Raw genomic sequence first — 20067 nt, forward strand, 5'->3', positions numbered from 1 at the left:
TAAACTCAGAACAATGCAATGAGTAACGTAGCCCTCCTGGAGATGGGTGCAGACACGCTAACTGCTGTTCCATTTCACCTTGTTCAGCCTAGGGGCAGATGGGACAGTAGTAGAAATACCTGCCCCTCTCTGCACGGTAGTGCAGGGGTCAGCTTGGAATTTTGCTTGCATGTGATTCATGCACCGAGACTCTTTGTATCACTGCAGTCGTTAGCCCCACAGTGCAGGAACAGGGAGTTGGACTCCCGTTACCTGGCACAGACTTGTGCAGTAAGAAATGTCTGTGGATGAGTAACCTGTAACAAAGGTCACTGTGAGAATCACCAGAATACAAATGATATTAGGGAATAAATGGCAATCCCAGCACAGGACTGGGGGAAAGAAATTAGCAGAGGCTGAGACTGTTCGAATACAGAAAGTCCCAGAAGGCAAAACCTTTCATGCAGAGAGAGATCCACCAGATGAACCCCGAGGGTAGAACTGCAGCTAGCAGGGAAATCAAGAGAACAAAGCAAGGCAGTGTAAGGGTACAATGGCTTATACATTAAATGAAATCCCCGGCACTGACCCTGCGAACATTGGGGGAGGCCAGACTTACAAGCTATAGGACCAGCATCACCTCTGACCTGCTTCCCCCAGCCTTGGTTTTTCATTAACACAGCTAGGCTAAAAGGCAACAATGGTTTCCTTCAGTAGGAGTGAGCAAGCTTGGAACTGAATCAAGCAATGTTAAAGAGAGGAGCAGAGATCTCTGTGTGAGGCTGCGTCCCAACTCCACACAGACTAATCCAAAGTTAGGAGCCAGGTGATTTGGGAAGCAACCACGAGACTCTATAAAGAGGACAGCACAACCGCCACTGGAAGGGATCAGGTGAAAGCCTCAGCCAACCAGAATAATAGGCAGGCAGCTCTTTAAGAGCCTGATCCTGCATCCATTGAAGTCCCTGGGTGCTGTGTCACTGATTGCGGTGGAGTCAGACCCTAGCAGCAACAGCACGGCAGAAAGCATGTGCCTTCTCTCAGTAGAACCAGAGGATGTGTAAGTTGCACTGGCTATGCTGCTTGCCCGTGACACAGTTCAGTACCAGTGGAAGCTGCAGTGTAGACAGGACTCCAGCATTGTTACCACCGGCCCCTCTAATTCTATTCTACACAGATCTAGATGGCGTGGTGGTTAGAAAACAAACAAAACCCAGAGTCCTGGCTATGCCTGTGCAGCAGTATGGCTCCACTATTAGTCAGAAACCTGGGTTCTGTTCCTGGCCCTGACACTGATCTGAAGTCACTTCCCCTCCCGCTCCCTTTCCGGCTTGTTCCTGGCGATGACAAGTGCTCTGGCAGGGACTCTCTCTCACCGTGTTTGTAGAGCATTTAGCATAATGGGACCTCGAGGGCAGCTGGCACTGCTGCCATACAAACAAGTGCCAGTGCAGACAAGGCCTCAGGCAGGCAATGTGAAATCCACAGGGGACAAATTCCGCTTTCCTTCCTCAGCTGACATATGCCCACTGCATCCAGCACGCAGCTCAGGGCCAGGACACCTGTGCTAAGTGCCAGGGGTTTATTAAGGAGCTTGACTTCAGTACCAACTCAGAAAGAGGAACGCCACCTTCCAGATCAGCCATGCCACTTTTTGCAGCACCTCTTCTGTCCTAAGACCTCCCATTCAAGCCAGTACCAGCCTTGCTTAGCATGCAAGAAAACATTGCAAGGCAGTCTGGCTGCAGGAATTCTCCATCCCCAGAGGTTGCTGTCTCCAGCTGCCCCCATCAGGGCTGTCCATGCCGTCCTGACATAGAATCATAGATGTGCACGGCTGGAAGGGACCTCGAGAGGCCATCTATGGCAGCTCCCGTGCAGAGGTAGAACCAAGCATACCTAGAACAGTATCCGTTCTAGTATCTGCTCTCCTGCTCCATGTGTCCCAGGGACTTTACTCATCACCTGTTCTCGGGCTGTGCCAGCAAGAGGGGGTGGCGGATAGGGGCATGCTCACTCAGCCGTGGCTGAAGCGCACTCTGCTGCAGTTACATAAGAGTCGCCTGGTCGGGTCAGGTGAATCGAACGGGTTTAACCAACGGAAGGAAAAGAGGGTTAGTTATTCCCTGGAGCAGCGACAGCATGGAGCTCGCGGGCCCTGCTGATGAGAACCCCTTCAGAGATGCCAGGAGCATCGTCCCACCCGCACCATCCTCCGGCTGCGGCCAGAAGAGCCGCTGCTGGATTCGCCAGCTGATCCCATTCAACTTCTGGGAAGAGGCGAAGAAGCTGCTGGTGCTGTCGGGGCCACTGGTGAGCGTGAGAGAGAGCTAGAAATAGCCGGGTTTGCCCAGCGAATTGGTGCAGGGCCCCTTGCTGCAGGTCCCCTCAGGTTGGATCAGCAGAGCCCTGAGTCACATGGGTTTGAATCCTGCTTGCCAGGCGGGGGCGGGGAGCTGCTGGATGGATTCCAGGGGATGAGCTCCTGTAGCTTTTAAATGGCATTGGGGGTTTGACCCACGTCGTCCTCCCTGCCCCATCCTGGATCTTCCTCCCTTAGCAAGCAGGCAAGCTGGCCAGCCCAGCTCAGCACTCACCCTTCTTCCATGGGTTCTCCTAGAAAATCCAGGCCCCCTCTTATTGCGAGGGTCAGAGCCCCAGAGCCCTGGTTCAGTTCATCCCCTGATCCCACCCCTCCCCTTTGCTGCGTGCTGAAACGACCACTTGCCACTTCCTGTGGTATAATCAGCAAAAGGGGAATGGGTGAGAGAGGAAAGGGAGGGAGGAACCGTAGGATCGGGTACAGTGCGGCAGCGCTGAAGCCCCCACACACTGGGAACATGGGTGGATGGTGCTCAGTCGGAGAGGGAAAGGGACGAGACATCACAGATGCTAGCGGGAAAGCCCCTATTCCTGGAAGGAGTGAGAGATCCGTGGGTGCAGGCACAGCCTTCCCTGCTGAAGGCTTCTCTGAGTGTGCCTTGAGGCAGGTGTCTTGTGTAGGATGGAGCCGGAGGCTGCGCTGGGGTGGCTGAGGAGATGCTGTGACCCAAAGGGAATGGAGCAGGGCTAGCTTCAGCATTGAAAATGGTGGCAGCGGCTTGGGGCCCATCTAGACTAAGACTCTTCCCATCAGTGGAGCCGATCAGATATTACCAAGTGTGAGACACTTCTGGTGTAAATTGGGCCTGGGCTCTGTCGCACCCATTCCAGTCTGGGCTCGGCAGCATTACTCCGGGCTTACCCAGATGTAGCAGAGATCAGAGTCTGGCCTATTTCGCCAAAACACTGAGAGCTGCTGGCGGCTGATGTCACCAGCCCTCCTGGACCGTCAAGTGGAGTGATTAACCCTGAACTGACCAGGGACCAGCTAGAACCGCGAGGAAACGAGTTGGTGATGGAGAGTCATCGCATCAGGCTGAGTCTTGCAGAGAATTTCCAATGGCTGGTGGATAAACCTAAAACCAGCTTAATCTGGGGGTTGGGTTTTTTTTTTTAAATATTCTAATGTTATTCATTAAACCCATTTGCATGCAGAGAATCCCTCACACTCTCTTTCGTACAGCACAGGAAGAGTGTGTCCTCAGGGAGCCTCTCAGCGTATTCCCACCTCGGACTCTGCAGCCTACAGTCACCATGATCTCTGTTTTTCTCCTCCCCCCGCCCATTTCTAGACCTTGGTCCAGTTGCTGGTCTTTATGATACACGTTGTAAGCTCTATATTCTGTGGCCATCTGGGGAAGGTTGAGTTGGCCTCCGTCACGCTTGCAATCGCTGTAAGTATTTTAGTTCTGAGTCTTTTCATAGGCTGTATCCTTTCATGCCAGCTCATGTATATTAAAACTTCTCTTATAAAATAGTAACTAGGTAGCTGGAACAGTGGGTTGATGGCTGAAGATAGCAGCCTGGGATAGAGGAGAACCTTTGACATCACCTTTTGCCTTTCAAACTCAGCCCTAGATGAAACCTGTGACCGTCTGAAATTGCACGTTCATGTTTTCTCACTGTTGTTTTATCATTATGACTATTTCCAGGTTATAAATGTTACTGGCATCTCTGTGGGGTTTGGTTTATCTGCAGCATGTGATACATTAATGTCCCAGGTAGGTAACAGTTGCTAGTCTCTGATCTCTTTGTTTTAGAGATGTGTGTTTTTTTTAAGACACTGGTTGAATATAGTCGCCCATATTGCACAGTGCTGTCATAATTGGTGTCTGAGCTTCTGTAAGAGTCAGAGCCAAGTAGATGAACCCTTAGAAATTCCAAAGTCCATAGGTTTTGCCCTTCAGGACACCCAAGTGAGCAGAAAGGATCATATCAAGGAATGACTCAGTTGTCTAAGCAATTATCTAGATGCCCTAGAACACGCCGTTCAAAGCTCCATCAGAGGCCAATGTGGCTCTTCATCTCACAAGGATCAATCATATGTCATGGTTCTGTGGCAATGTTCTCCCAGGGCAGTCTGGCTGCAGGAGTTGAGCCCAGGACTTCTGGAGCTAAAGATATGAGCCTCTTACTCCTAGCAAAAGGGCCAGGTCCATTAACTCCGGGGCTGTCACAGATTCATAAGCCGCTAAGTGGGGTCAGAGAGCCGCGCTGTAGTAGCAGCTTTTAGACTAGTGGCTCTCAACCTTTCCAGACACCTGTCCCCCTTGCAGGAGTCTGATTTGTCTTGTGTACCCCAAGTTTCACCCCACTTAAAAACTACCTGCTTACAAAAATCAAACATAAAAATGCAGCCTGGTTACTGAAAAATTGCTGAGTTTCTCATTTTTACCATATGATTATAAAAAAATCAATTGGACTATAAACATTGTACTTACATTTCAGTGTGTATATATTATACTACGCAATCTACGGCAGTATGAACATGTCACTGTCTGTGTGAAATTTTAGTTTGAACTGACTTCACTATGTAGCCTGTTGTAAAAGTAGGCAAATATCTAGACGAGTTGAGGTACCCCCTGAAAGACCTCTGAGTATCCCCAGGGCTACACATACCTCTGCTTGAGAACCACTGTCTAAAAACAACATCCTACCTGCTTTGCATGGACACTGAAGGATCCCAGGGCATGTTTTTAACGTGCCTGTGCTACAGTAGGCAGTGGGTGACGCCCGACACTCCTGTGCAGTTCCTGTACAGCCCCCGTCCCCAAGTGGGAGGAGCATGCAGACCCTTAGTGCAGTCCAGGGGTCGGAGGTGGAGAGTGTGACTGAAGGATGCCATTTGATTTAACCTTTTGTTTTCCAGACCTACGGCAGTAAGAACATGAAGCGGGTGGGGACCATCCTGCAGCGTAGCATCCTCATCCTGCTGCTTTGCTGCTTCCCCTGCTGGGCTCTCTTCATCAACACCGAGCAGGTCCTGCTGCTGGTCCGGCAGGACCCGGAGGTCTCCAGGTTGGGCGTGTGCTCCAGTTTGTACAGTTCCATGCTGCGGGTCACACGCTCTCCAAGAAACCAAGGGGATGGGTGCCTTAAATTACGTGCTAAGGCCTCAGTGACATCAGAGCAGGCCTTTCATGGACCAGGCAACTGCCCTCAGCAACACTGGTGGAGCACTCCCTTCTCCCCATTGGCCAGGCCCAGCCCTCGGTGACACTGGTGGAGCACTCCCTTCTCCCCATTGGCCAGGCCCAGCCCTCGGTGACACCAGCGTAGCCCCCTCCATGGGCCAGGCCCAGCCCTCGGCAACACTGGTGAAGCACTGCCTTCTCCCCATAGGCCCAGCCCTCGGTGACACTGGTGGAGCACTCCCTTCTCCCATGGTCCGGGCCCAGCCCTCGGCGACACTGGTGGAGCACTCCCTTCTCCCCACAGGCCGGGGCCAGCCCTCGGTGACACCTGTGGAGCACTCCCTTCTCCCCATTGGCCGGGGCCAGCCCTCGGCGACACTGGTGGAGCACTCCCTTCTCCCCACAGGCCGGGGCCAGCCCTCGGCGACACCTGTGGAGCATTCCCTTCTCCCCATTGGCCGGGCCCAGCCCTCGGCGACACCTGTGGAGCACTCCCTTCTCCCCATTGGCCGGGCCCAGCCCTCGGCGACACCAGCGTAGCCCCCTCCATGGGCTGGGCCCAGCCCTCAGCGACACCAGTGTAGCCCCCTCCATTGGCCGGGCCCAGCCCTTGGTGACACTGGCGCAACCCCCCTCTCCCTATTGGATGGGTTCTGCCATCATCCCGCCCCATGCAACCCTGCCATCGTATTAATTGGGGTCACATCCATGGGTATAACCCAAGGCAGAATTTGGCCCTGAATCTTGCTGCCTTTTGAAGACAAATTCTCTGCCTCCCTCTTGCACAGCAGCGGATTATCCCGTGGCACACGGCTTATCAAACGGGTCTCCGCAGGGGAGCCGTTTCTTGTAACAATGCTGCTGAGCTGTGGTGCTGTAGGAAGGTGTAGCCGCAGTGGAGGAAGGTAGAGGATAGCTGGTTCTTCTGGTCCATACCCCCCCTACATTACACAGCGAGCACGGAGGGACAGGCCAGGGCTGGCAGGGGAAGAGGGTTGTTTTGGAAGATGCCCTGGTACTAATTGTGGGGTTTTGTATCTTCCCCCAGGTTAACCCAGGTTTATGTGATGATTTTTATCCCAGCTCTTCCCGTAAGTTTCCACTACCCTCGACTCTCTCGATCGGTCACTGCTAGGAAGTCACTTCTCCCAGAGCCCAAAGCTAGATGCCACCTGCGCCCGCCCCCTCAGCTCAATGGAGTCCCACAGCCCCTTTCTCGCCTGCAGTGGCTTCTTGCATGTGAAATAGTCTCTCTCCTTCCTGCAGGAATGTTGAAAATTGGGGACAGCCCTGGGTGGAGCCTCGCAAGGATCTACTTGTGCACTGGCCCAGGGCAAGTGCTTTGTGGGATTTTTAGGACAGGCTAGTAAACGATTTGTTTTTTCATGCTCTTCAAGGGCTAGTGAATAGATAATATTATTACTACTGTTATTTTTTCCCTAGTGTCCAAAAGCATCTTAAAGGTTTTTGTGCCGGGGCTGCTAAAGTTTAATTTACCAGTTTACCAAGCTGCCTTGTAGAAGCAACAAAGAATCCTGTGGCACCTTATAGACTAACAGACGTTTTGCAGCATGAGCTTTCGTGGGTGAATACCCACTTCTTCGGATGCAAGTTAAACCTGCCTTGGTAGGTTTAATTTGGGGAGCAGGATGAATCCAGCATCTCACCCTGACTTTGCAGTTAGCCCTGGGCTCTGTTACCCGCTAGGTCTTTTGAATGGCACTGGAAGTACGTTTTTGTCCTGCACCCCCAGCCATAGTGAAGCCGTCCAAACCAGACCCTCCTTCCTGTGCCCCAGGAACACCAGCTGGGCAATGTGCTTTCTGCTTCTCCTGTAATCTCTAGACTCTGCTCTGAACGGTCCCCTGATCTCACAGTCTGATTCACTGATTTTTGCAGGCGGCTTTTCTGTACCAGTTGGAGATGAGATATTTGCAGAATCAGGTAGGCTTCCCCTTTACCTTCATGTTCACATCTTAGTTGAGTAAAAGGGGCAAATCTCTCATTCTGTTATGAGTTCGGGAAAAACAACAAACTGACATGATGTTCCCATTGGCGCTCACTCTGAATGCATTTAGCTGCCCTTTTAGACTCCAGCTAATTAATCGTCTCACTTTGTACATGCTGAGATTTCAGTGGATCTGCTGCATGCCGCCTATTTTCCAAGGCAATAGCGATCGTGAATTTTGCTCTCTGGCTTTATTTTCCACAGGTCAATCTTTGTAGCCAGTTCTGGTTAGGAGGGTTTTCGTGGGCATTCCCGACTCTAGCTAATAACTGCAGCAGGACGGTAGGGTATTAGTTCTGCATCTGTATTCCTTCTCTGAGGAGCTCTCTGTAACAAGAACTGCCACTCAGAAACAATATTTGCACAGCCCTGAGGATCTCAGCCACATTTTGCAAGGATGTGCAAAGTACTATTGTGCCTAGTCAACATGTAGGGAAACTGAGGCACAGAACAGTTAAGAACTAGAAATTTCAGGAGTGGCCTCTAAATCTGTGGTCAGGCTTTCAGAAGTGCTGAGCACCAATAGCTCCCACTGACTTCAAATGGGTTATGGGTGCTCAGTGCTTCTGAAAATCAAGCCCTGGGGCTCTGAAGTTGGGCACCTACTGACTAAAGGTACCCGAAATTAGAGGCCCCTTTTGAAAATTTGGGCCTAAATTACTTGCCCAGGATTACATGGCAAGTTAATGATGGAATTGGGAACAGAACTCAGATCTCCTGCTGTCATCACTCAACCCGCTGCTTAATAAAATGCTTCCTGAATTGTATTTGTAAAGAGCAATAATTCTGATACAACTGGAGGCTCCTAGCCAATCAGAATACAGAGCTATTTCCCCTCAATACAAGGCTGCTCACTTGAATAAAATTCCATCATAGCATCACCAGTTCTACCCTCCTCGGTCACTCCCCCTCCATTGCTACCCAAGAGTTGGTATTGAACAGATTGGTGAAGCACTAACATACGCTTTTCTCCAGAAGCCATGTTTAAACACTGCTACCTCGATATAGCGCCACCCGATATAACACAAATTCGGATATAACACGGTAAAGCAGTGCTCTTGGGGGGCAGGGCTGCGCACTCCGGTAGATCAAAGCAAGTTCAATATAACACAGTTTCACCTATAATGCGGTAAGATTTTTTTGGCTCCCAAGGACAGTGTTATATCAGGGTAGAGGTGTATTTTAGACAAGGCAACAGAAATCCAGGAGCCCTGGAAAAAACCACTGATCTGTATTTTGTTTAATTTCAGAGGATAATCTGGCCGGAGGTGCTAAGTGGCATTGTTGGAAATATCATAAATGCAATTGCAAACTATGTCTTTCTCTATGTGCTGGACCTTGGAGTCATGTGAGTAGTGCCTGAATATTTGGAAGAAAGAAACTAGATGTCCAGCTAGGGCTCGATCCTGAGTGGTACTGATTTTGGGGGGCCAACTTGAGACCTCCTGTCAAGGGGCTTGGTTTTTCAGAGACCAGATGTTCAGCACTTCTGAAAAATCAGATCCCTTTAAAGGTGTCTCAAGTTGGGCGCCCAAAAGCATTAGCCACTTTTGAAAAATCTTGGCCCAAGTGAACAAATGTGACTTGGTCACGGATGGCTACTGAGACACAGCCTAGATCTCTAGAGGATTCTAAAGCTCTCTTAACTTGCATATGGATTCCAGCTGAGGCCAGTGGGACTTTGCTTAAAGGATAAAACCAATCAAGGGCCTCAATACTTGGCCCAGTGGTACGACTCTCTCTCTTCATCCATAAAACCAGGCCCCGAGGCGATCCATAGGGATCTCATTGGCTATTGCAGAAATGCAGCCCCCTCTCACTGGGTACGTTCACCAGATACAGAACAGACACTGCCCTGACGTCCTTCCTCTGTAAAACCCCCACTTGCTCTCTCAGCACTGGCTGTGACGGAGGCCGGACTGCAGGACCCAAAAGCATTAGCATAGGAAGTGAAGCAGCTGTGAGGGCCTGTTTGTGCAATGCTTGGGAGATGGAAGGTGCTAGTTAGTTATTTGTAGGATGGAGTAATTTATCTGGGTAAAAGCACAGGGCACATATACACACTCCAGCTGGAAACTGACCGGTAGCAACCGGTTCCATGGAGCCTTCTGGGCTATGGAGTCCCGGCCAATCAGCTCGTACATAGTGAGATGTTATTGCCTTAGCAAACCAGCCCATGAGGATTAGCCATAACCAGGTGGGGTGCTAGTCTAGTCCTTCCCCCCCAGCATTCTGCCCCCTGAAGGGACCAATTCCTAACGCTTCAGAGGGAGGTGAACTCCCCACTCACTGAGTACCCGCTCAGCAATGCAACACTGTGTGTGGAGTGGGTGAGATGCTATTGTCTGCGCAAGTGTCTTCGGTGCAGCTCCTAAGCAAGGCTTTAGCTGCAGCTAGAGCAACTGCCGGTGAGACGGGGCTCTCTGCAAGAGCAGAAAGTCCAGCTTGCTTTCTCCGTCTCTTTCCCAGGGGTTCCGCCTGGGCAAACACTATTGCTCAGTACGCTCAAGCCATCTTCCTGTTCCTGTACATTGTCGCGAAGAAGCTGCATGTGGAGACCTGGGGAGGTGTAGTATCTTTCTCTTATGTTCTCGTGTGTCTGCAAAAATCTCCGCTTCACATGGGAGACCCTCTCGGCTCCCCTTTCCATTGATTTCCATTCCGTTGGTGAGAAGGGTTAATATTAACCTTGGTATAAGCCTGTCTGCCAGATGCCGTGTTGTGTAAGTGACAGCTCAGACCAACAGAGCGTATCATGAATGCTGGGTGAGCCTGGAAAGAAAGTCGTTCCCGGGGAACTGAACCTCGCTTCTAAAGCTGCCAGAGGTCCCCGTGCTGCAATCAGAACAGCACCCGTCCCATCCTGCTGGCAGTTCTGCACAGGTGCAGGAGTCACCTGTAGAATTGAGGCCTGGGTTTGTGAGTGTCACTTAGGGCTCTCTGGGCCCACTGGGATATGTTAACGGACAAAGCACACTCGCCATTGCCAGAGTTCCTGCTGAGGTTACAGCGTGGCTTGGTAGGGCCCATTGTGTACGGAAAGGGTGGCTGTTTCCCCCTGGGATTTACAGAAATGTCCAACCTGGTCCCTAGCACCCTCTCTAACATGGCCTAGGCCCCGAAGAGATTAGGTCCAACTCTAGACGCTCTTGGAGTTTGGGTGCATCTGAATCGGGGCTTTTTCTCTTTGCACGTCGCTTGCTCTGGAAAGTGAAAATAGACCCAGTCAGTTTCCCTTCCTGGTTCTCCATGTGCTGAACCCCCAGGCTGACTCTTTACACCCTTCATCTTCTTGTCCCAGGCTGGTCCAGCGAGTGCCTCCAGGAGTGGGACACCTTCATCACTCTGGCTGTGCCCAGCATGCTCATGATATGCATCGAGTGGTGGACCTACGAAATTGGAAGCTTCCTGATAGGTTAGTGATGGGAGGAGCATGCTGATGGGGCACTAGAAATACCACCACCAAGGAGGATCCCCACCGTGGTTCTCAACCAGGGGTACATATACTCTTGGGGGTACGCAGAAGTCTTCCTGGGGGTACATCAACCCAGCTAGATACTCGCCTAGTTTTACAACAGGCTACATAAAAAGCACTAGTGAAGTCAGTACAAACTAAAAGTTCATACAGACAATGACTTGTTTACACTGCTCTATAAACTATACACTGAAATGTAAGTACCATCTTTATATTCCAAATCGATTTATTTTATAATGATATGTTAAAAATGAGAACCTCCGCAGATTTCAGTACTAGCGTGCTGTGGCACTTGTGTATTTTTGTGTGAGATTTTGTAGACTAGTAGTTTTTAAGTGAGGGAGTTTTTAAACTTGGGGTATGCAAGACAAATCAGCCTCCTGAAAGGAGTCCGGACAGCTTGAGAGCCACCGATTTGCTGATGTTTCACCTGCTCTTTAAAAGGCTCCTTTTCTGGGGATCAGAATACAAAATTCTGATGTTTCCCCCCCGAATTCAGGCCTGCTGAGCATAGTGGAGCTTTCCGCACAATCCATCATTTATGAGGTGTCCACGATGTCGTACATGGTAAGAACTCGGGGTTATTATTTACGTTCCCGCACCACCTAAAGGCCCTCCCTGAGAGCCCCCTCATTGTGCTGGGCACTGACAAGCAATGTGAGACAGCCCCTGCTCTGACACGCTTATGGTCGAAATAGGCAGAGGAAGTATCCCCAGTGGGCAGGGTGGGAGGCGAGGCCCAGAGAGACTTGCTCAGGGTCGCACAGGGCATCTGGTGGTAGAGCAGGGAGTCAACCCCAGACCTGAGTCGAGAGGGGCTAATATCTGTATTCATTTGTAGCTGCTCCAGCCATTCCCAGGAAGATGCTCAGTGGGGGCTTGGAGGGAATCACAAGCCAAGCAGCAGCCCCCAGGGTCCTTCCTTAAACCTGTTCATCAAGCAAACGGAGCCAGCTCCCAACTAGCCCATCAGCCTAAGGCAGAACCACACCAGTGCCTGTCACCAGACAGCCACTCAGACTGAAGTATTAGCCGTAACTACAGTCAGCCCCAAACCTGTCCCACATCTGTCTCCTGGGCCCAGCTTCCACACTGTCACTCCATGTGCCCAGACCTGTGCCCGTCTCCTGCTCCTGGCCTCTCAATCCGTAATATCCAGCAGTTCGGGGTTTAGAGAGACGTTACCAGCACTCCCCCGCCGTCAGGCAGGCCAGTGTTATCCCTTATTTACAGATGGGGAAACGGAGGCTGGGAGGTGAAGTGACTTGCCCAAGGTCACAGATGGGAATTGGGGTCAGAGGCAGGATGAGAGCCCCTGCCTGGGTGCCGATTACACCTGGCTGTTGCCCCTCCCTCTGCCTGACCTAAAGTTTTGCCTCCTGCTCTGCAGAGCTGTCCACATTCACCTTCATTAGCTCACAGCCGCCTCCGAGCGATTGTCTCGGCTGGAGGGGTTATAATACTTGTCCCCTGGGTCGCTGTCGCCCATGACGTCCCCTCCCCAGACTAACGTGTGTCGGTGCTTTGGGATTTCAGATTCACTATGGACTCTGCGTAGCCGTCAGTGTTCAGGTGGGGAACGCGCTGGGCGCTGGGAACCCAGAGGAGGCCAAGAGATCTTCCACCACCAGCATGCTGTGCACAGGTGCGTGACTCTGCATTGGCTCCACCCCTCCTCGGTGATCAGGGAATGGGGACTCAATCCATATGCTACAGTGCCAGTCAAAGCGAGATGCTCATGGCTCTGCCTAGTGCCGGGCATAGCAAGGGCAGCTGTTTTTGCAAGCTTCCTACACCGATCTTTGCCAGTTGCACCTCAGTTCTCCCCTGCAGCATCCTTTTGCAGCAGTCCTGGGACTCAGCCAGACCGCCTGCAGTTATTGAGTGATATGCACACCTAGGGACCAGGGTGACAGCCCCAGTTTTGTTTACGCTTGTGGCCTGAGCCAGGTTGCTCAGGCTCTGACAGGAACTGGATTTCACGTAGTCGTCAGCTTGTGCTTGCTCTGCTCGACTGACTCCTGACTCTGCTTTTCAGGGTTTATTTGCCTGGTGGTGGGCGTCATATTAGCAGCCACAAAGGATGTGCTGGGATACATATTTACCAGTGACAGGTGAGTTGCTCCGATTTGGTACTACAGCCCTTTCAGAACGAAGATTACAGGTTACTATTAAAGACTGAGCCAAGGGAAGAATTGTTCGGAGGCTTAGAAGAGCCTGTTCCCTAGCCCAGGGGAAAGGTTCCCAGTGACTGCAGGGGACTTTAACGCATGGGGTGGCCACACTTGCCTTCTCCTACGCTCAGTCTCGCTTCGTCATCCGAGTACAAAGCCAGGATCTCGCTGGAAAAACAATGCTGCATCTGAGCTGGGCTTCGCTCGAAAGAGAGTGCGCTTTGGTGCATGTTCCTCTTTATTTGGATCAGAGTTCATTTTGTTTCGGGAGATGTCAGCTGATCAAGTCACAGGGGAAAGCCTGCTGCAAAAAGCTTAGTTAGCAGGGCGGTACAGATGCCACCCAGCCCAACTGATTTTCCTGATCACACACGAAGACACCCGAAACCCTCAATCGCTGGTTGAAGACCAGCCAACCGAGGGTGAAGAGTGATTCGGGAGCTGCTGACTTTTCCCAGTGCAGCAGCAGAAACGAGGGTCAGAACTTCCTGTAACTCACAGTTCAGTCCCAGCCTGTGGTACGGCCTGTAGTACCGTTGGGCTCGGTTGCACTGTAAAGCATGTGCTGTAAGCACGTCTCTCTCAGGGCACGTTTGTGCAAGCCTGCGAGGGTCAGCAGGTTGTGCAGAATGCAGAATGTTGTGCAGAATGCAGCAGGTTGTACAGAATGCAGCAGGTTGTACAGAATGCAGCGATGTGTTAGGGGCATGAGTTAGTTTAGCTGTGACAGACACACTTTATTTCTAAGCCTGATTGGCTCCTTCACTCCTTAAACAGAGAGATCATTGCCCTGGTGTCTTGGGTCATGCCAGTGTACGTGGCCGTCCACGTGTTTGAAGCCGGCTGTGTAAGTACTTCAGGGAATTAACTGTGCTGCTGCATTTGCTATCAGACGTTATTTCCGATGCTGGTGGGATTCAGTTCCAGGTTGATCAAGGAGAGAATTCAGTGCTCCTGGCTAAGAGCCTGAGTAATGTCTGCCTCCAAGTTCACAGGCCCTAGGGACAGACTCGGAGGAACGGATACACCCGATGTAATGGGGAAACTGGCCAAAAGGAAAGTCATTTAACAGCAGGGCTAATAGTCGGTGCATGGTGCATTCAGATGGGAGGGAGGGGGTAGGTATGGGGAAAGAAGGAAAGGAATGCAGGAAACATTCCCTACCTTTGTGGATCGTCTGTGAGCAGGAGACAGAGCAGTGAGTATAGAAGAGGGACAAACCCTGGTCCTTTGGAAGCAGCCCATGGCTGCGAGGGGATGGATTGGTTCTCCTGGGGCGAGGCTCTTACACAAGCTTCAAGGGGATACCAGCTGCCTGGCTGCAGCCAGCCATAAAGTGAGAGCTCAGCTGTGGGGAGGGTGTCCCCCCGGGGGTTCGATAGGGGTCAATAAGGAGAAGTAAAGCAACCAATCTGTGTGGGCAGCCGCTGCAGCCAGCACCGAGCCTAGGGGTCTCACTGCAGCCAGCACACGTCCTTCAGAGTCGTCTTGTCCTCCCCCCTTGCAGTGCGTAACCAGCGGCGTGCTAAGAGGCGTGGGGAAGCAGAAGATCGGCGCGATCTTGAATGCTGTTGGCTACTACGCTGTGGGCCTGCCACTGGGATGTGTGCTGCTGTTCGTGGCCAGGATTGGAATGATAGGTACAAACATCGGAAGGGTGGGGAAAGGGAATTGGCCCATTAGCCCTGGAAATACAGAGCCCAAAATCCCAGGGCAAAACGAGCCCAGCTCCAGATGTTCTAGGTTAGACTCCACTGGTGGCGTCTCAGGAACAGGGCTAAGTTGTTACCCTGCCTTTGGCCATGTCTCTTGGATGACCCCCCCCCTTTTTAACCCAGGGCATAAAAACTTTAGTGCCTTTAAAATGAGCCTAAAGGTTACACCGTCCTTATGCTGGCTGGTGTTGGTAGAGGGGTGGGGTCAGAGGCTGCGGGTGGGTTTCTGGGGAGTGGGTTTTGGACATTGCTCCGGTTTGGTGCATGCTAAACACAGCTGAAATATGCTTTAGAAGCCAGGCTCTCGTAGATTCCAAAGCCAGAAGGGACCCCAGTGATCTGTCTTCTCTCCCTTCGCCCCTCCTTGAAACAGCCCAAATTCCATCTAGCCTCCAGCCCTCCCTAAAAACCCAACCCCCTCACAGCCCATGTCTCGCACCCCCCGCCTCCCAGAATAGTTCCATTGCTGCCTGACAGCCCAAGAAAAATTCCATCTCCCACCCCCCAAAATGCATCTCTTTCCCCTCCCACCCCCCCACGGGTGCTGGGAGCCACTGACCCAAACTGCAAACCTTGTACATAATGGAAACCACTTCAAGCCAGAGGCTGCGGCCACACCCCTAACACCCCTAGTTCCCCCCCCGCCCCCAACCCCAACCTCGGCTTCAACACCAATGTCCTCTCCATCTCCCCCCACCTTTCCATCTCCCTCCCACCACCGTATTCATCTACACCGTGGCTGGTTAACACCCCCCTTTCCCTCCTTACCTGGGCTGGGGGGAGTCTGGCAGAAACAGGAGATCCCCTAGACTGGCTGGGCTGCTCAGGGCCTCTCTCTGGGCCTGGATCTTCCCTTGAGAGTCCCTCCTAGGTTGGGGGAGGAGCCACCTGAGCAGGCAGGTGTAGTATTAAGGGCTCTGACTGTACTGTATCAGAGGGGTAGCCGTGTTAGTCTGGTTCTGTAGAAGCAGCAAAGAATCCTGTGGCACCTTATAGACTAACAGATGTTTTGCAGCATGAGCTTTCGTGGGTGAATACCCACTTCTTCGGATGCAAGCAGTGGAAATTTCCAGGGGCAGGTATATATATATATATATAAGCAAGCAAGAAGCAGGCTAGAGATAACGAAGTACTGTACTGTGCAGCAGTGGCCACTAGGTGGCAGTGTTGCTCAGCTCCCCACCAGGTGCAGCGAGGCCAAGCGTATGGCAGGAGCGCACCTGCCACAAGGAGCAATTCCCCAGATCCCTGGTGGCCCAGTCCCAAGTACCAGGCACTCGTGTTCGGGCCCACGATGGGCGTGTGTAGGCAGCAAAGCAGCGGGAGACACAGGCTTGCAGGCCCAGGAGGAGAGTCCGTCTGAAGTGTTTCTATAGCACCTGCCTCCCTAGCTTTCATCTGGGCACTGAGTTTGTCTGGTTAATGCCAGTGTTTCCTCTCCCAGGCCTCTGGGTCGGCTTGCTGATCAGCGCCTTTATCCCAGCCAGCTGCTCCATCATCTACATTGCGCGGATGAACTGGAAAAGGGCCTCCGAGGAGGTAAGCAGCTTTACGTTAGTGTATTGCAGGTTCTATCTGGCATGCGTACAAGCGGGGGGCCAGGGAGTGATGGCGCAGACCTATCAGTGAAACATCTTCGGGTCCCTGAATAGTGATGACTTAGACAGCGGCAGTGGGCTCAATGCAGACCTTGGGTGAGGGTCTCTGCCCTGATACGCTGCTATATTGGCCACTCCTGCCTTTGACAGCTCTGACTCTAAATATTAATGTTAGAATCACAGTGACCTGGCTAACACTCGTCACCGTATCTATCCCTCCTGAATAATCAATAATCAGTCACTCTTCTCAACACGTTACCCACGAGTGGTGTCGCTGTTCCCATGGCAGGGAGCCAGCTGGCCACGTGGTTAAAGGAGAAGGGAAAGGCGGCCTCTTCCCAGCCCTGTTCTGAGTTCCACCGAGCTCCTGCAACCTTTGCTGCCAGCCTAAGCACACAAAGCCCAGCAAAAGGTGCCAGGCCCTGCACTGCTGAGTGCTTCCAGGTTGCAGGAGAAGGCTGGACACCACCATGAAAACTGATTTGTAGCCATTTTGGTTTTATGCAAAGGGTCTGTATAGCCACAGAGTCTATTAATGATTTGGGCTCCTGCTAGTTTTTCATATATAGTTGAAAGCAGTTCAGGTCACCTATAACTCATTGGGTCCTTGCGGGACTCTGGATAGAGAGCTCACAAGCAAACCAGTTTGGATAAAACACACACAACTTAAACCTCTCAGCCCTTGGGTACTTTTTGGTCTGTTGTTGCTCTCTGGGTTCTTTCTTTACTCACAACGTCCACGCCAGCAAAAGCTCCATATTCATGTAACACAAATCTCAGGGCTGGGCAGTAATATCTCCTGTGAGACAAACTGTATATCTGAAAGGTGCTAGTAAAACTTGCTTTGTAAGACAAATACATTTGCTGTTCCTATCAGCTGCATACAACAGTGATCATCTGAGTACTGTACAGTGTGTTTATGTTCCTAGGCTCAGCAACGGGCAGGTGTGAGCCAGTTGGCTGGCGAGGATTTGAACTCAGCTCCTGTCTCGCACAAGATGTCTCTCCCCTCTGGTAGGGAACAGGTTTGATTTACTAATAGCCTAGTATTGTGACCTGCAGATGTTCAGGTAGCACATATATGACCTCGAGTAACTGAAGTGCTGCCTAGTGGGTAGCTAACTAAAAATCACTCCAGTTCTTGGCAAGCATGTTGGGCAGTGTGTGTGCATGTGTCTAAGCAGTTTGGGGGAAGCTGATTTTAATTGTGTTGATTATATAATGCGTAAAAGCAGCATTACTATGCTCTGCCCTAGTTACAGTGCAAGCCATGCTAGGGCTAGTGTTAGGAAAGGAACCCTCGAGTCTACGCAGGGGACGAGGGGAATGTCTACGCAGAAGGCTGAGCCCAGAGCACCTGGGAGGGTGGAGCCTGTTCCCTTCTGCAGGCGGCCTGCAATCCAGCTTATTTTAAAACAATAAACAGGTTTGAAAGAGCAGAGACAGCAAAACCCCTCCTACTTCTAATAAGTGCTTGGTGTGCTCAGTTCTATTTTCTTTTGCACCCTGTACTGAAGGGCAGACACAGGGCTCTTCCTGCAGGCTTTGGAGAGGAGGGGAAAACACCAGCTAGAAGCATGGGAATTGAGGCATAAAAGCAGAAGAGAAGGGGCTCATCTGGGTTGTAAGGGCGGCAGAAGGTCTCATTAACCCCCTCTTCCCAAGAGGAAAAACAAGCATTGGTGAAGGAGTTTAAGGACAGTGCTCCCAGAGAGCGCTGGCAAGGAATTCTTCAGCACTGGGCCAGGGATCAGTTTTATTGGTGAAGTCTCTGCCAGCTGCGAAATCAGTTCTACCGCCTGAACAGCCCTGCAGTACCATTGCCCCCTCTCCCCCCTTGCTGTGTTGCAGCGGAAGCGGAAGCCCCGAACGGCATTGTTCTGACGCGCATCACTAAGAACGAGGGTCAGACGTACCAGCTAACGCTCCAGGAAGCCACGCCTGCCCTTTCCACTGTGGGTGAAATGCTGTCCGTGAAACAGCTGATCCTATGGCGCGGGCTGGCCGTCACCGCAGCTATTGCTGTACTCGCCGTAGGCATTCTAATAAGGGTCATGACTATCCATCACTAGCGTCACACCAGGGGTGTGGATAAAGGGAAGGAGACCCCTTCCGGCTCACTCGGTAGCTGAAACATGGACCCAGCTACAGATGACTAACGCCACAGGTCCTACTGTCACAGCAAGGGCAGAGATCCCACTTCATCAGAAGACTAGAGCTGACCAGCACTATGAGTTTCTCTACATGGTGCCCTTGGAAGTGGCCACCGGCTGCTATGGGGATCTCAGCCCACAGCTGGCTGAACAGGCTGGAAATACTTTGGAGGACTGCCCTCTCTACCTGCAGCAGCTCCTCAAGTGCAAGCACTGATAACTATCACCACAGTGAACTTGTATTGCTTGTAATCAGATAGCAGCAGCAATAGCTTGTGTGTGTACAGGACTGCTGGCATAGTGATTAAATAGCATTAAATGATGAATAAATCTCTCAAGCTGCCAGTTAGGGTATTGCAATGGCTCCTCTGGTCTGAAATTCATGTTAGTGTTTGGCTGCCACGGCAGAAGACAATCATTGAGCTCTAGTTAGCCGTGAACCTCTTCAGAGCATATTCTCACACCACTGCTGAGAGCAGAGATTATCTGCGTTAGATGCATGCTGCCTTAAAGGACTGTGCCATAGTGGGAGAGACAGTAGTCAGGGAAGGAACAGCTTTCCACAGGAGTTTGCATTAGCATCAAATCAGTTGACACAGGAACAGTGTGTGCAGATCTTATTCTTCCTCACCTCACAGCCTCTCTATGGGCAGGGAGGAGATTTCAATAATAGTGGTAGCTCTAGCATGAAGCTTCCATTATAATTTTGCTGGCTCCCTCCCTAACCTGTAGTCATGCCCAGCACCAGGATATACTAACAGACAGAGCATGAAAGGTTTACATCTGTAGTAACTTACCACTCAGAGGACTGTTCATCTCGAGGTCAAAGGGCTTTTTCTGGGGGGTAAATATTCCCAGTTTACAAATGGGGAGTCGGGTGAAGAGACGTGCCTGGGATCACACACTGAATCAGTGGCAGAACTGCATATAAACCTGACTCCCCCTCAGGTACTTATCTATACTGCCTCCTCTATTGAACCAACAACGCTCAATTCATTCCTGTTTGTCAGTCAGTGTTTATTTAGTACTGCCAAAATATATATATTTCACTAAACAGCATCCATTTACATCTACTGAACAAAAGGCAAATAGTTTTTCAATATAAATTCTTTAAATTTAATAGTATATGAAGTTGTTTATTTTCCTTATTGTTTAAAAATATTTCTTTTAAAAAGTTGGAACCTCTTCTAGTGCTTAAGTATCAGAGGGGTAGCCATGTTAGCTGGATCTGTAAAAAGCAACAGACTCTTGTGGCACCTTTAAGACTAACAGATGTATTGGAGCAGAAGCTTTCGTGGGTGAATACCCACATGCGTCTGACGAAGTGGGTATTCACCCACGAAAGCTTATGCTCCAATACATCTGTTTGTCTTAAAGATGCCACAGGACACGCTGCTTTTTTCTAGTGCTTAAGTTTATCCAGTCTCTTCCCCTTCAGCTGAAATAGGT

The 20067-nt window shown here is 51.1% G+C and overlaps 1 protein-coding gene and 1 long non-coding RNA gene across 4 annotated transcripts in view; one reads left to right on the top strand and one right to left on the bottom strand.

The window, feature by feature from the left end:
- Positions 1 to 5250, bottom strand: part of LOC120387288 — a 32292-nt gene extending 27042 nt beyond the window's left edge. The window contains exon 1 of the long non-coding RNA XR_005590099.1: positions 5019 to 5250. This is a non-coding gene — a long non-coding RNA (uncharacterized LOC120387288). The remainder of the gene's footprint in view (positions 1 to 5018) is intronic.
- On the top strand, positions 894 to 19698 carry LOC120387284 (multidrug and toxin extrusion protein 2-like). Of its 3 annotated transcripts, none has more exons than XM_039507771.1 (17): positions 894 to 2292; positions 3654 to 3755; positions 4014 to 4082; positions 5231 to 5379; positions 6544 to 6586; positions 7395 to 7439; positions 8754 to 8851; positions 9973 to 10070; positions 10805 to 10918; positions 11478 to 11545; positions 12515 to 12623; positions 13017 to 13092; positions 13930 to 13999; positions 14660 to 14792; positions 16312 to 16406; positions 17395 to 17479; positions 18317 to 19698. In XM_039507771.1, the coding sequence occupies exons 1-17, from the start codon at positions 2122 to 2124 to the stop codon at positions 18535 to 18537; spliced, it is 1746 nt and encodes a 581-aa protein (XP_039363705.1). In that variant the 5' UTR covers positions 894 to 2121; the 3' UTR covers positions 18538 to 19698. The 3 variants fall into 3 exon arrangements, with proteins under 3 accessions (XP_039363705.1, XP_039363706.1, XP_039363707.1); XM_039507772.1 differs by having other exon boundaries at positions 18323 to 19698; XM_039507773.1 differs by lacking the exon at positions 894 to 2292 and adding an exon at positions 3337 to 3459 and having other exon boundaries at positions 18317 to 19697.
- The last annotated feature ends 369 nt before the right edge of the window (positions 19699 to 20067 follow it).

Source organism: Mauremys reevesii, linkage group 20 (assembly GCF_016161935.1).
Source record: "Mauremys reevesii isolate NIE-2019 linkage group 20, ASM1616193v1, whole genome shotgun sequence".
Taxonomy (NCBI): Eukaryota; Metazoa; Chordata; order Testudines; family Geoemydidae; genus Mauremys; species Mauremys reevesii.